We start from the raw sequence: 10,217 nt of genomic DNA on the forward strand, positions 1-10,217 counted from the left end.
GCAGATGTAATCCATTTTGTGAAACCCTGCCAGAGCAAAAGATGTTATTTTTGTTTGTTTTGTGACATTCACTCTAGCATTTTTCTGTTGCTACACAAAGGATTCTTGCAAATAGTCAAGCAATATATGGGTGGCTCTTCTTGGCTTGTGTTAATTTGTTATGTTGCTCATAATTTGGTAGTCAGAGGTACCACAGCTGTGCATAACTTCACGTTTGTGCAGCAATATGTCATTAAAATAGATGTGGTATGTTAATTTCTGAAGCTTTTATGAAACAAAAACCTGTGCCAAATTGAGGTCATATCAACTGAAATCTAAGTTCTGCCAAGAAAGATGAATTCCAGGACCTTCTGCTGCTACATTTCAAAATACTGTGGTTGGAGCCTCTCCACAGGGCAAGTCTGTCTGATAAGGTTTTGAATATGCTGTTTACAGTATAGCATTCTGGTATCCTGAAGCTGGCGTGTTGGAGGAGCCAGCTCGTCAGGATGTCAGGATGAAAGCCCTCTGCTAAAACTACAGAAGTACCATAAGTAAAAATCAGTGTTCACATTTTTTTTATTTTCAGGAGGATTAAACATAACTACAGCAGGAGTAGTTATTCCGCTTCTGTATACTTTATCTTGATATAAAGTGGACAACTTTTCTACTTCTTCCCCCACGTAGAGGAGATGATAGAAGAAATGTAACCATCTTGTTGGGGGACCAGGAATATTTTAAGGGTTTTATCTTCTGAAAATCTCTTGCTTGCTTGAGTGATGTTTACTCACAAGAAGTAATTCCACAAAAATCAGTGGAATTAGTGTTAACATTTATATTATCAGGTTGTAAATCTTCAGGGGAAGCAATAGTGAAATGGAATATGTGTCCCTCAAACCTTGTTTACCTTAAACTCAGTTTGCAAAACTTACGCCTTTATGCAGTTTTTAGAATGGCACGTCTGAAACCCTTCTGAGTAGCCTTAGGCAGCATCAAACTTTCATTACTGGGGTTTTGCAATTGTGAAGGCTAATACCCTGCATTGCCTTCAGCTAGTCTGTGAGTAACGGGTCTTTCTGTCCAATAATCACAGAACGGTGGGGGTTGGAAGGGACCTCTGGAGATGACCTTGTCCAGACCCCTGCTTGAGCAGGGGCACCCAGAGCAGGGGCCACAGGAACGCGTCCAGGCAGGTTTTGAATGTCTCCAGAGAAGGAGACTCCACAGCCTCTCATAACATCATAGTCAGTGCAGGATCATGTTTTTCTGTTTGTTTTCTTCTACACTTTTTTGCCTTCTAGTGCCTACTGAACTGGTGAACTAGCTGAACTGTTAAGCCAGTGAATTGCAGCTGCTTTTTTTTTTTTTTTTTTCCTCCTTATCCACAGTGATCTCTCTTCAATACTGGCTGAGTTTGTCAGCTTTAATACCTGTCCTTAGGTCAGAGGGGTGGACGAACCATAGCAGCTTGAGGATTTTGTGCAACAGCATAAACTTAAGGACTGTGGTTTTCTATACAAAGGATTATAACTTATTTATGTAAAACTGCTGAAATCCAGATCAGTATTTCAGAGCCACAGTTCAATACATACCACCTGTAAGTTTCTAACAATCGGGTCCTGTTTGTCAGTCAGCTCATTTGATGTTTCTTTTCATGAAATGCAGCCTTCTTGCCCTTCCTCTTCTACCTCTGGTTTCAATACTTCCATAATTTGTACTGTTTTATTGTGCTGTAGGGTTGTTACCTCTCATACTATAATGACTTCGTCCTCAAGTGACAAGGGCATGTGTTGTTGGCACCAAGTCACTTAAACCCAGACTTTGTTCCAGCCAGTGAGCTAATACGTACTGAAACAGATAGAAAAACAGTTTTCTTTGTTTAGTTCTCACTTCATCTTGTTTTTATACTACTCAAAGACTTTTGCTGTATTTTCAGTTATTTTGGGTTCTTTCTCTTTCCCTAACACTGAATCGGGCACCTGTTGTTTTTTACTGAAGTGGCTGAAATGTAAAAAACCACAACAGCACTAGAACTTCCTTTTCAGCTCTTGTTCCTTTCATCATATGTGAGCTCTTTCCCACTTCGGTCCAATCAGTAATAAGACCAAACAGCTTCTGAGATTGAAACTCTTGCAACTTGTTAGGTTTTTCATTCCTGCGTGGTTTGTTGATAGAAACCATCTGTGACATACCAATACTAATTTATATTTTTAACCTATATATATATTTATCACACATCTCAAAAATATATAAATATTTAAAATATAACTATATATAGGTATTTCTGGGTATTTTATTAATTGCTATCTGGTGACAGAGTGCTTCCACGTGCAAAGACTGCTCCGCTTTTTGTACTTGTTTTCTGCGCTTGCTCAGACCAAATATCAAGGAAATTGTGGTCCTGGATTTTCCTCACCTGAAAGCTCTGGTGGAAGTTGTGATGTCAGTGTGTTGACTGGGGAGCTTTACTGCAAGCATCAGGGACAGTGACTGTAGCAAACCTTACACTGTGTTTTAAGAGGAGAGTTTTTAAGTCATTTGTGTTTCAAGCATCTTTAAAACACAACATGAGCATCTGAGAGAGCTTCTTTCTACAGTAAATGCTTGTAAGACTTATTTTTGCTAGCTTCTGAACAGACAAGCAAAATTTTGGTCATCTGAACTAAAAGATAAACGTCTACTTCTGACAGAAAATATTGTTTCCTGTCATATGCCCTCCTTTTATTGTTTGGCAGTAAGAAAAACAACAGAGGAAAACTTGTAAAAATTATTACTTCTTTTTGGATTGGATCCTTAGTTTGGGCTGTGATGAATTTAAATGTGTTAGAAGTAGGAAAGGCAGAATCTACTCCACAAAAAGATGAGCTTCTTAGGGCAATTTAAGAGTAATATTTTTAAAAGTGCTTCATATTTCTGAGAGAGTTAAGTTCAAGCTCAGCTAAAAATAAAAAGTGGAGAATAAGTTATTGATTGACTGGGGGAGGATGAATGAGGTAAACCAGTGATGTTCTCTTTATGCTAAGCAGTACATTGCAAACAAAAGAAGACAGAAGAAGCGGTAAATTATTAATCTGTGAGCCTAGATGAGCCTTTGTTCTGCTTTTGCAGTTGTTTTTTCTGGTGGCCAGACTCTACATTTCAGGAGTTTTCCATAAGCATAACAGATGCATACCTATCTTCAGAGTTACGATTCCTAAGGTTAGGTGCCAGTGTGAAAGGGCCTGGCCGTCTGCAAGGCTTTCTCAGAGGGGGCAACAGAAACTTAACTTATGTGTCAGACTGGGCTGTACTGTGAGAAAAAAGCCACTCCACATTAGTGTTTTTTAACGTTAGGGTAGGTTGCTTTTGGGCATTTTTCCTCTGTATGGAAGGAAAATTTTCACAGAAATAATTGTGTATAATCCCCTTCTGCTGTGGGATAGAACTCTGATGTGTGAAGTCCTCTGGCCACCCAGATATATTATGGACTGGTTGTGTTGAGCCAGAAAGTAGAAAGAGCGTCTTGAATACATGCCTGCTTCTAATTATGAGAGGTCATCATGGCACAGAGGCGGCCTGTGTTCTGGGTCATTGATCTAAACACTTTTTGCTTCTGATCTGGTTTTGAGCGTGACTAGAGGACCTTGACACTTTGTTGTAAAATTAGGTGTGTTTATGTCTTGCGCTAGCTCAAAGGATGTCCTGTTCTGGCTATCCATATTACTGCTTGATCAGTCTCACTCAGGCTCACTGCTTAAGTAGTGGGCATATAACAGTGGATGGAGTTAGAAGAACAACTTAATTGCTAATTCAGCAAATGAATTTGTGTAAGGAATGACAGTTTAGTAGTGGATTGGCTTGAATGAAATAACTCGGGATTAACAGATCTAGTGAACACAAACCCTGTGAGGAGATCTACTGTGCTCGCAGAAACAAAGGAACTGAGCAAGATGGCTATTTTCCTGTATGTTTGTGCGCCTGTGTGTATGTTTATATGTTGGGGTTTTTTTTCCCTCTTTCAGGACAAAAAAAAAAAGCTTACCTAGATGGTATTTGCTTTTTACAAGTTAAAACAAGCAAGTGGAAAACATAGAACTCTTTGAGAAAACTTTATTTTTAGTTCATTTGCTCAGGATTGAGTAATGCCTGAGATGAGGCATCATGAGTCACATTAATCATTGTAAATTATAGTAAAATGTTGTAACGTACAAGTTCCTGTACAAGAAAATTACCAAGCAGATCATTGTTTTGAAATGGGTGTGATCTGCAGTGTGATCTCCTATACTATGAAATATCTGGGGTAGCGATTGAAACAGAATGGGCTTTTGAAAGAAAGACATCTTTTAAATGTCTTGCTAGGCATATTTGGAATAAAAAATTGAAGTTATCTTCATAATTGAATCTTGATGTATTGAGTCCATATCTCCAGCACAGCATCTGCAGGGTCTCATAGACTTTGTGCCTTATACATAGTGTTTAATTTGTGCTGGGACTTAAATTTGACCCATCCTGTGAAAAGTTTGTTTTCCAGTCTTTGCTGGCTTCTTTTGTTACATTTTCCTTCATATTTAAATCATATTGGTAAAAATACCTTTTTAGAATAAAAAGAAAATGCTATGTAATTTTCACAAGTAGAATTCAAGAATAATTGAGGGTGGGTGCAACCTCTGCTCGTTTCCTCCAACCCCCTGTTAAAAGCAGAGCCAGCTTTGAAGTTAGATTGGGTAGCTCAGGCCTTGTGTAGTCAAGTGCTGAATATTTCCAAGGATGGAGATTCAAGAAGTTCTCTGGAGGACTTGCTCCAGTGCTTGTTCAGTGGTGTGATATATTTCCCCCTGACCCCACCTTAGATCTAATAGAAATTTGCTATGTCCCTGTGTCCTTTTGGTGTGAACCTCTGAGAAGAGCCTAGCTCTTCCAAATATGTAAATTCCTATTGAAGAACTGTAGAGAGCAATTAGGTTTCCCCTTTGTGTGGCCTTCTCCAGACTGAACAGATCCACATCTCTCAGCCGGTCCTTGTATGTCATGTGCTTCAGTCCCCTAGCCATGTATGTGCCCCTTTAAGTATTTTTCTGTCAATATCTATTTAAAACTCTAATCAAATGCCTGTTCGTTATAGCATACTTGGCAGATAGAGAGACCAGACACTCTAACAAGCCCCTCTTCGTTCTTTGATTTCTGTAATTTATTTTGGGGAAAGTGTGAGAACTGTCTTTCAAAGGATATGTACTAAAAGAGACCTATTGTATGAATCCACACAGAATTCAGAGAATGCAAAATAGAAACTGCTCTGTGGGAATTCGTCCTCTGTTATTAGTAGAGGCAAAATGAGTCAATTAAAGCATTTCTGTTGGACTACTTGTTCTTTCAAATCCTTTAATTGCTCAGCTAACTACAGGAAGACTAAAATCTAGAAACCATTTTGGAGAAGATAATATTTGAGTATATTATACTGAATTGGTCTCATCAACCACTTGATTTTGCAAGAAGTTTTTGTTTCAGCTTTTGAAGGGGGTTTCTGTTCAGGCAAAAACACTAATCATGGATTGCCTCAACTGAAATTCTGTGCATATTTTTCCTTCCTCAAGGGTGATGCAGATGGTGACAAGCCCCTGGAAATCCATGCTACTTCAAATGAAGAGCGAGCCCAGAAGTAGAAGACCAGATCGCTTGGCATCAAACAGGTAAAGGATAAAGACTGATAACAGTATGTGGCTACAGCAGTAAAATAACCTGGAAAAGCTGAACATTTGCAAGTTTGACCTGTAGTTCTCATCTTCATATTGATGAAGAAAGAGGGGAAGAGAGGTAGTAATTTTATTCATCTTAACATTTCTCAAGAATATGTGTGCTCCTTAACACTACTGAACTTGACTTATCTAAATTCTTCATCTTTAGAGAATAGCAAGTAAATCTGTGTCTCCTCCAAGGGTTCTGAGTTTATTTAGCAAGGCCTTGTTAATGTGTTGGGTTTGTTTTTTTTTCCTTCTTCCCTTCCCATTTCTGACCCCCATCCCAAAAACCTCTTTGCTGCCTTTGTTACACCTGTGCACATATGAAGGAGGGGAAAGAACCCTCTTTTGTACTCATACCTTGTCTCCAAAGATTTGTCTATGCCAGTGTACAGTGTTATCTTACAGCCTGTAACAGTCCATGATGTGCCTGACCTTTCATGTTGATGCACCTCCCTAATGAGACGTGCTTCGTCACTTGGGAATGAGTGATGGAGGAAATGGAGGCAGCGCTTCCCAGTTCTCTGAGCCAGAAGCTCGAGCTGAGACGCCACTTTTGTTTCTGACTTGGCCACTGGGCTACTTTCTAAACCCAAGCAAGTCCCATGGTTGTTACAGTTTCTAGAAAAGCAAAACAAAAACACCTTCTCAACTTTTTAAAGGTGGTTCAATTTCATAGGGCAAAAACTGCTCTCTATTTGAGGCTTATTACTAATTATAATGTAATTGGACATAATTTGGTACAAAATCAGATGTCTACTCCGCTATCAGTTGATAAAGGATGTCTTTTCTGAATGTGTTTTCTAGTTGCTTGTCTTTGCCCTGTATTATTTTCACATTATGTTAAAGATGTACTTTTCATCAGAAAGTAATCCTAACATTGTTGAGACTCCTCATTATTTTTGTATGCAGCATTCCATTTACCAGTAAAATTGTTCTTTTCCTAACTGCCAACTGTGTAAATAGAGTCCAGAGCTAGAAAACTGCAGCAGTTTTTTTCTTCTGTGCATCATCACCAGTCACAAATGCTTGCAGATGTGATGGAATGCACGCATCTGCTGAGCAACAGCGTTCCACTGTTACATGGTCAGCCTTAAAAGCAAAACTAGTTTCTAATGTTGTGTTAATGTGTTTTTAATTGCTATAGCTATTTCTCACAAGGGCAAAAAGGTATGTTGGCTGGCTGATTTACTGAGTACATTGGTTTTTCCTTCAGACGTATGAAGCCTTTAAGAATATGTGTTTTCCAATTATTTTATAAAATAGCTATGTAAAATAAATTTTAAAAACCCAATTTTTGTTTTGAATAAAGGTACCGAGGAGAGCCAAGAGGAAGAAAAGCTTCTCTAAAATTCACTAAAATCTTGTGCTTGTTGTGAACTAGGATAGAGCTACTAAATGGTGAAAAGCCAGGAAAACTGAACTTTTGTTTATGATGTGGGGCACTCATGGTTCATTACAAACCGAAACCTGTAAATAGCTTTTTGTTTTTTTCTTTTAGTATTTCGTACTCTGTGAATATAATTTCTTGTAGGTCATTATTCACTTTTTGAAATGATAGTGCTTTTTGCTTAAGGCACATTTCCTTTTCAAGGAGGGGTGGGTGGGATGAAAGGAACAAAGCTGTCAGGAAGACTTTTACTAAAGTTGGTATCCAGACCTCTTGTCCTCAAGATTTTAGTTACAAATATATTCATGCTATGTAAGTAAGTTTTGAGGAAAACACCACTAACAGCTGCTGTCTTTCATTTGAAGAGTTAAGATAATTGCTTAGGAGCTTAAAGTACCTGGGTGCTGCCGGCTTTGAAATCTGCCTGTTTTGCCACGTGTTTCTGGAGGAGATGCACAAATGGAACTGCTAGATTTTTGACCTAGAGCAACCAGATGGTGAAAGTTCAGTTCAGTTCAGTATCGATTTTCAGCTGTTCTGTGGGGGTGGTGATTTGTTACTTCTGCTTGAAATCAAATCCGGTTATTTAACTCCTTACCCAAGTCCAGATGTTTTGCTGGATTTGGGTGATCCCAAAGGTTGGAGAACGCTGCTGTGATCTTTGAAAAAGACTTTTGTTTGTTCTGACTTAGATCAGTCCTGAAAGTCTCACAGTATTTTCAACTGTTGGCAATATTACTAGTTGAATCTGGTTACTAAAATAAATACAATCTCATTTTCATCATAAAGATTTGCCACAACATGGGACTCTGAATTGTGAATGGTCAGCCAAGGACAAAATCACTTTGGGCTGGAGACAGTAACATATTTCTCCATTCCAAAAATCAGCAGCATTGCACCTCCTTTATTATAGTGTGTTTGTCATCAATAATTATATGCAAAGTACAGCTCAAACCACATCCCATCATGGGAGAGCAAGCTTTAATTTTATCCAGCTGTTGTGCTGAAGAGTTGCACGGAAGTGACATGGCTTTGTGTTTTTCCATGGAGATAGCATATCTCATTTTCACGCTGCTAAAGTTCTATATTTGTGCAATTCCGTTTCTTTGCGTTAAATTACTCTAGCTTTACACCAGAGTAAGTGATATTAGGAAAAAATGCAATTGGTGGGAACTAGAAGGAATTCTGTTTGAGAAAGTTGGTTTATTACACAAGATTCCAGTTGGTGTTTTGTTGCTATGAAGTGTTCTTTCCCTCTTGTGTGTCCATACAGTTCAACTATAGGAATTGAGTTCCCTAGAGCAGACATAATCATTAGTGCTGTAATGTCAGTAATACGAAGAGTTAAATCTCTTTACTAGAAGGTAAATTGGTGTTGAGACTTCTCTTTGATGTGGCAAATTGACCAAAATCTGTTTGAGGAACAAAGTTTTAATTGGACTTTGACAATGGAAAGAAAAGGCCTGTGATACTTAATTCTGCTTTCTCCCTGCCACCCTCTCCCCCTTATACTCTGCCCTCTTTCCTTGGTTGTAGGTGAACAAAAAAAATACAGATATGAGAACAATTTCCCAAGAAAAAGAGGAAAAACATCTGAATCCATTTTGATTTTGAATGTGACTAATTTGCCTTCTGCCTCAGGAAGGACTGACGGTGTGGCTGCTTGGGCTTCTGGTATGGAATCTGTGAAAGGACACTACGTATCGTGGGTCAGTCTTGAGACCTTGTCCTCAATTATGCAGTGGGATTCAAGTCTGTCCATTGCAGGATCAGCATTGCAAGTAGCAAGCCTCAAAAATCTTCAGTCTCTTGTTATTATTTATATATAAAATAAAATTCCAGTTACACAAAATGGTCCTGGTTTTTTCCCTCCTCATATTTTCTTTAAGCTCGTGTATGTGACATTTGCACAATCCATGGAAGGTTCTCGAGATGCTGTTGACAATGCCTGTATTTTTTAACAGTGAGAAAAAGCTTTAAGTAGTATGATGTTTTGGCTAACATTAGCTAATAGAATTAGGAATAAGAACAATTACAATGACTCTTGTGTTTTGTCTGAGTCTCCCCTTCCTTTCTATACAAATCTTCTGCCTCATCAGTGCCAGCGGGGGGTATATAATGAAGCGTCTGTGAGTTCCTGTCTAGGAGATGGATGGGAATGGAGCTGTTAATGTTTGTTCTTGTTTTTGCTTGAATGCACAGCTCAATGGGAACCAGAACGTTACCGTGGTGGGAACCAGCTATAGAATAACTTGGCTGTTTCCTTATTCCCAGCTAGGGGAGGGGAGGGGAGGAAAAAGTGAAGCAAAGGGAAATACAAAAGGATTTCCAGCATTTTGAAATCTTTGCACAATGAAACCCTTTCATCACTTGTTGCGATTCCTATGAGTCTCTCTTTTGGGGCATGATGCTTCACAGGTTACTGTAATCCAAGTGGCTCAGAGCATTTAAAGCTCTACTGGTGAGTCTTAAATGTTCCTAAATTAGTGAATATGAGGGCTGGGGGGAAGGATGGAATTAAATGTGTGCCTGTATATGTTAACTTCAGCAAAGAACAGGGAAGAAAATACAAAGTAAATCATATTCAAAATGCTTTTAAACATCTTCGTAGTTACTTGGTTAGGTATTCTGGCTGAGTGCATTCCACAGACTTTTAGAGAAAAACAGACAGACCTTGGCAGTGTGAATACCCGTCTGTGTGGGCATTATAAAACAGGGCAACGCTTTTTAAATACAGGCATAAGGCCTCAGGCAGAAAAACAATATCTCCCAACATGTTCAGTGCATGTTTTTATGATTGTTTTAGGCTGGTAAAGATGGATGCTGATTTAGCAAAGGGAGCAGAGTTCCTGTGTGGGGTTTGGCGGGGGTGTGTGTGTGTGTTTTGGTTTTTACTTTAAATTCGCCAACATAGTTCAAACAGGCCTGGGAGGATCAAAGTAGTGTTTTTGTCGATAGTGGAAAATTGGGAAATATCAGTCATAGCTGTAACTGCTCTGTTACACCACTCTTGCAATACAAGCACAGATCTGTTTCTTCCCTTTTAACGACAGTCCTTCATTTATGCATTCTCATATCCTAGAGAACATGATTACTGTTGAGTTAGGAATACATATTTAGATGCCTATATCTTT

General features: G+C 38.8%; 1 protein-coding gene across 3 annotated transcripts in view; it reads left to right on the forward strand.

The window, feature by feature from the left end:
* The window catches only part of APOO (apolipoprotein O), a 32,608-nt gene extending 23,673 nt beyond the window's left edge, over nt 1–8,935 (forward strand). For 2 of the 3 annotated variants that reach the window (XM_064474029.1, XM_064474011.1), the window contains exons 8-9: nt 5,550–5,645; nt 8,620–8,935. In XM_064474029.1, coding sequence (XP_064330099.1) covers nt 5,550–5,618 — 69 coding nt within the window. In that variant the 3' untranslated portion in view covers nt 5,619–5,645; nt 8,620–8,935. The remainder of the gene's footprint in view (nt 1–5,549; nt 5,646–8,619) is intronic. The other variant, XM_064474020.1, reaches the window with a different exon arrangement.
* The last annotated feature ends 1,282 nt before the right edge of the window (nt 8,936–10,217 follow it).

Source organism: Phalacrocorax carbo, chromosome 1 (assembly GCF_963921805.1).
Source record: "Phalacrocorax carbo chromosome 1, bPhaCar2.1, whole genome shotgun sequence".
NCBI lineage: Eukaryota > Metazoa > Chordata > Aves > Suliformes > Phalacrocoracidae > Phalacrocorax > Phalacrocorax carbo.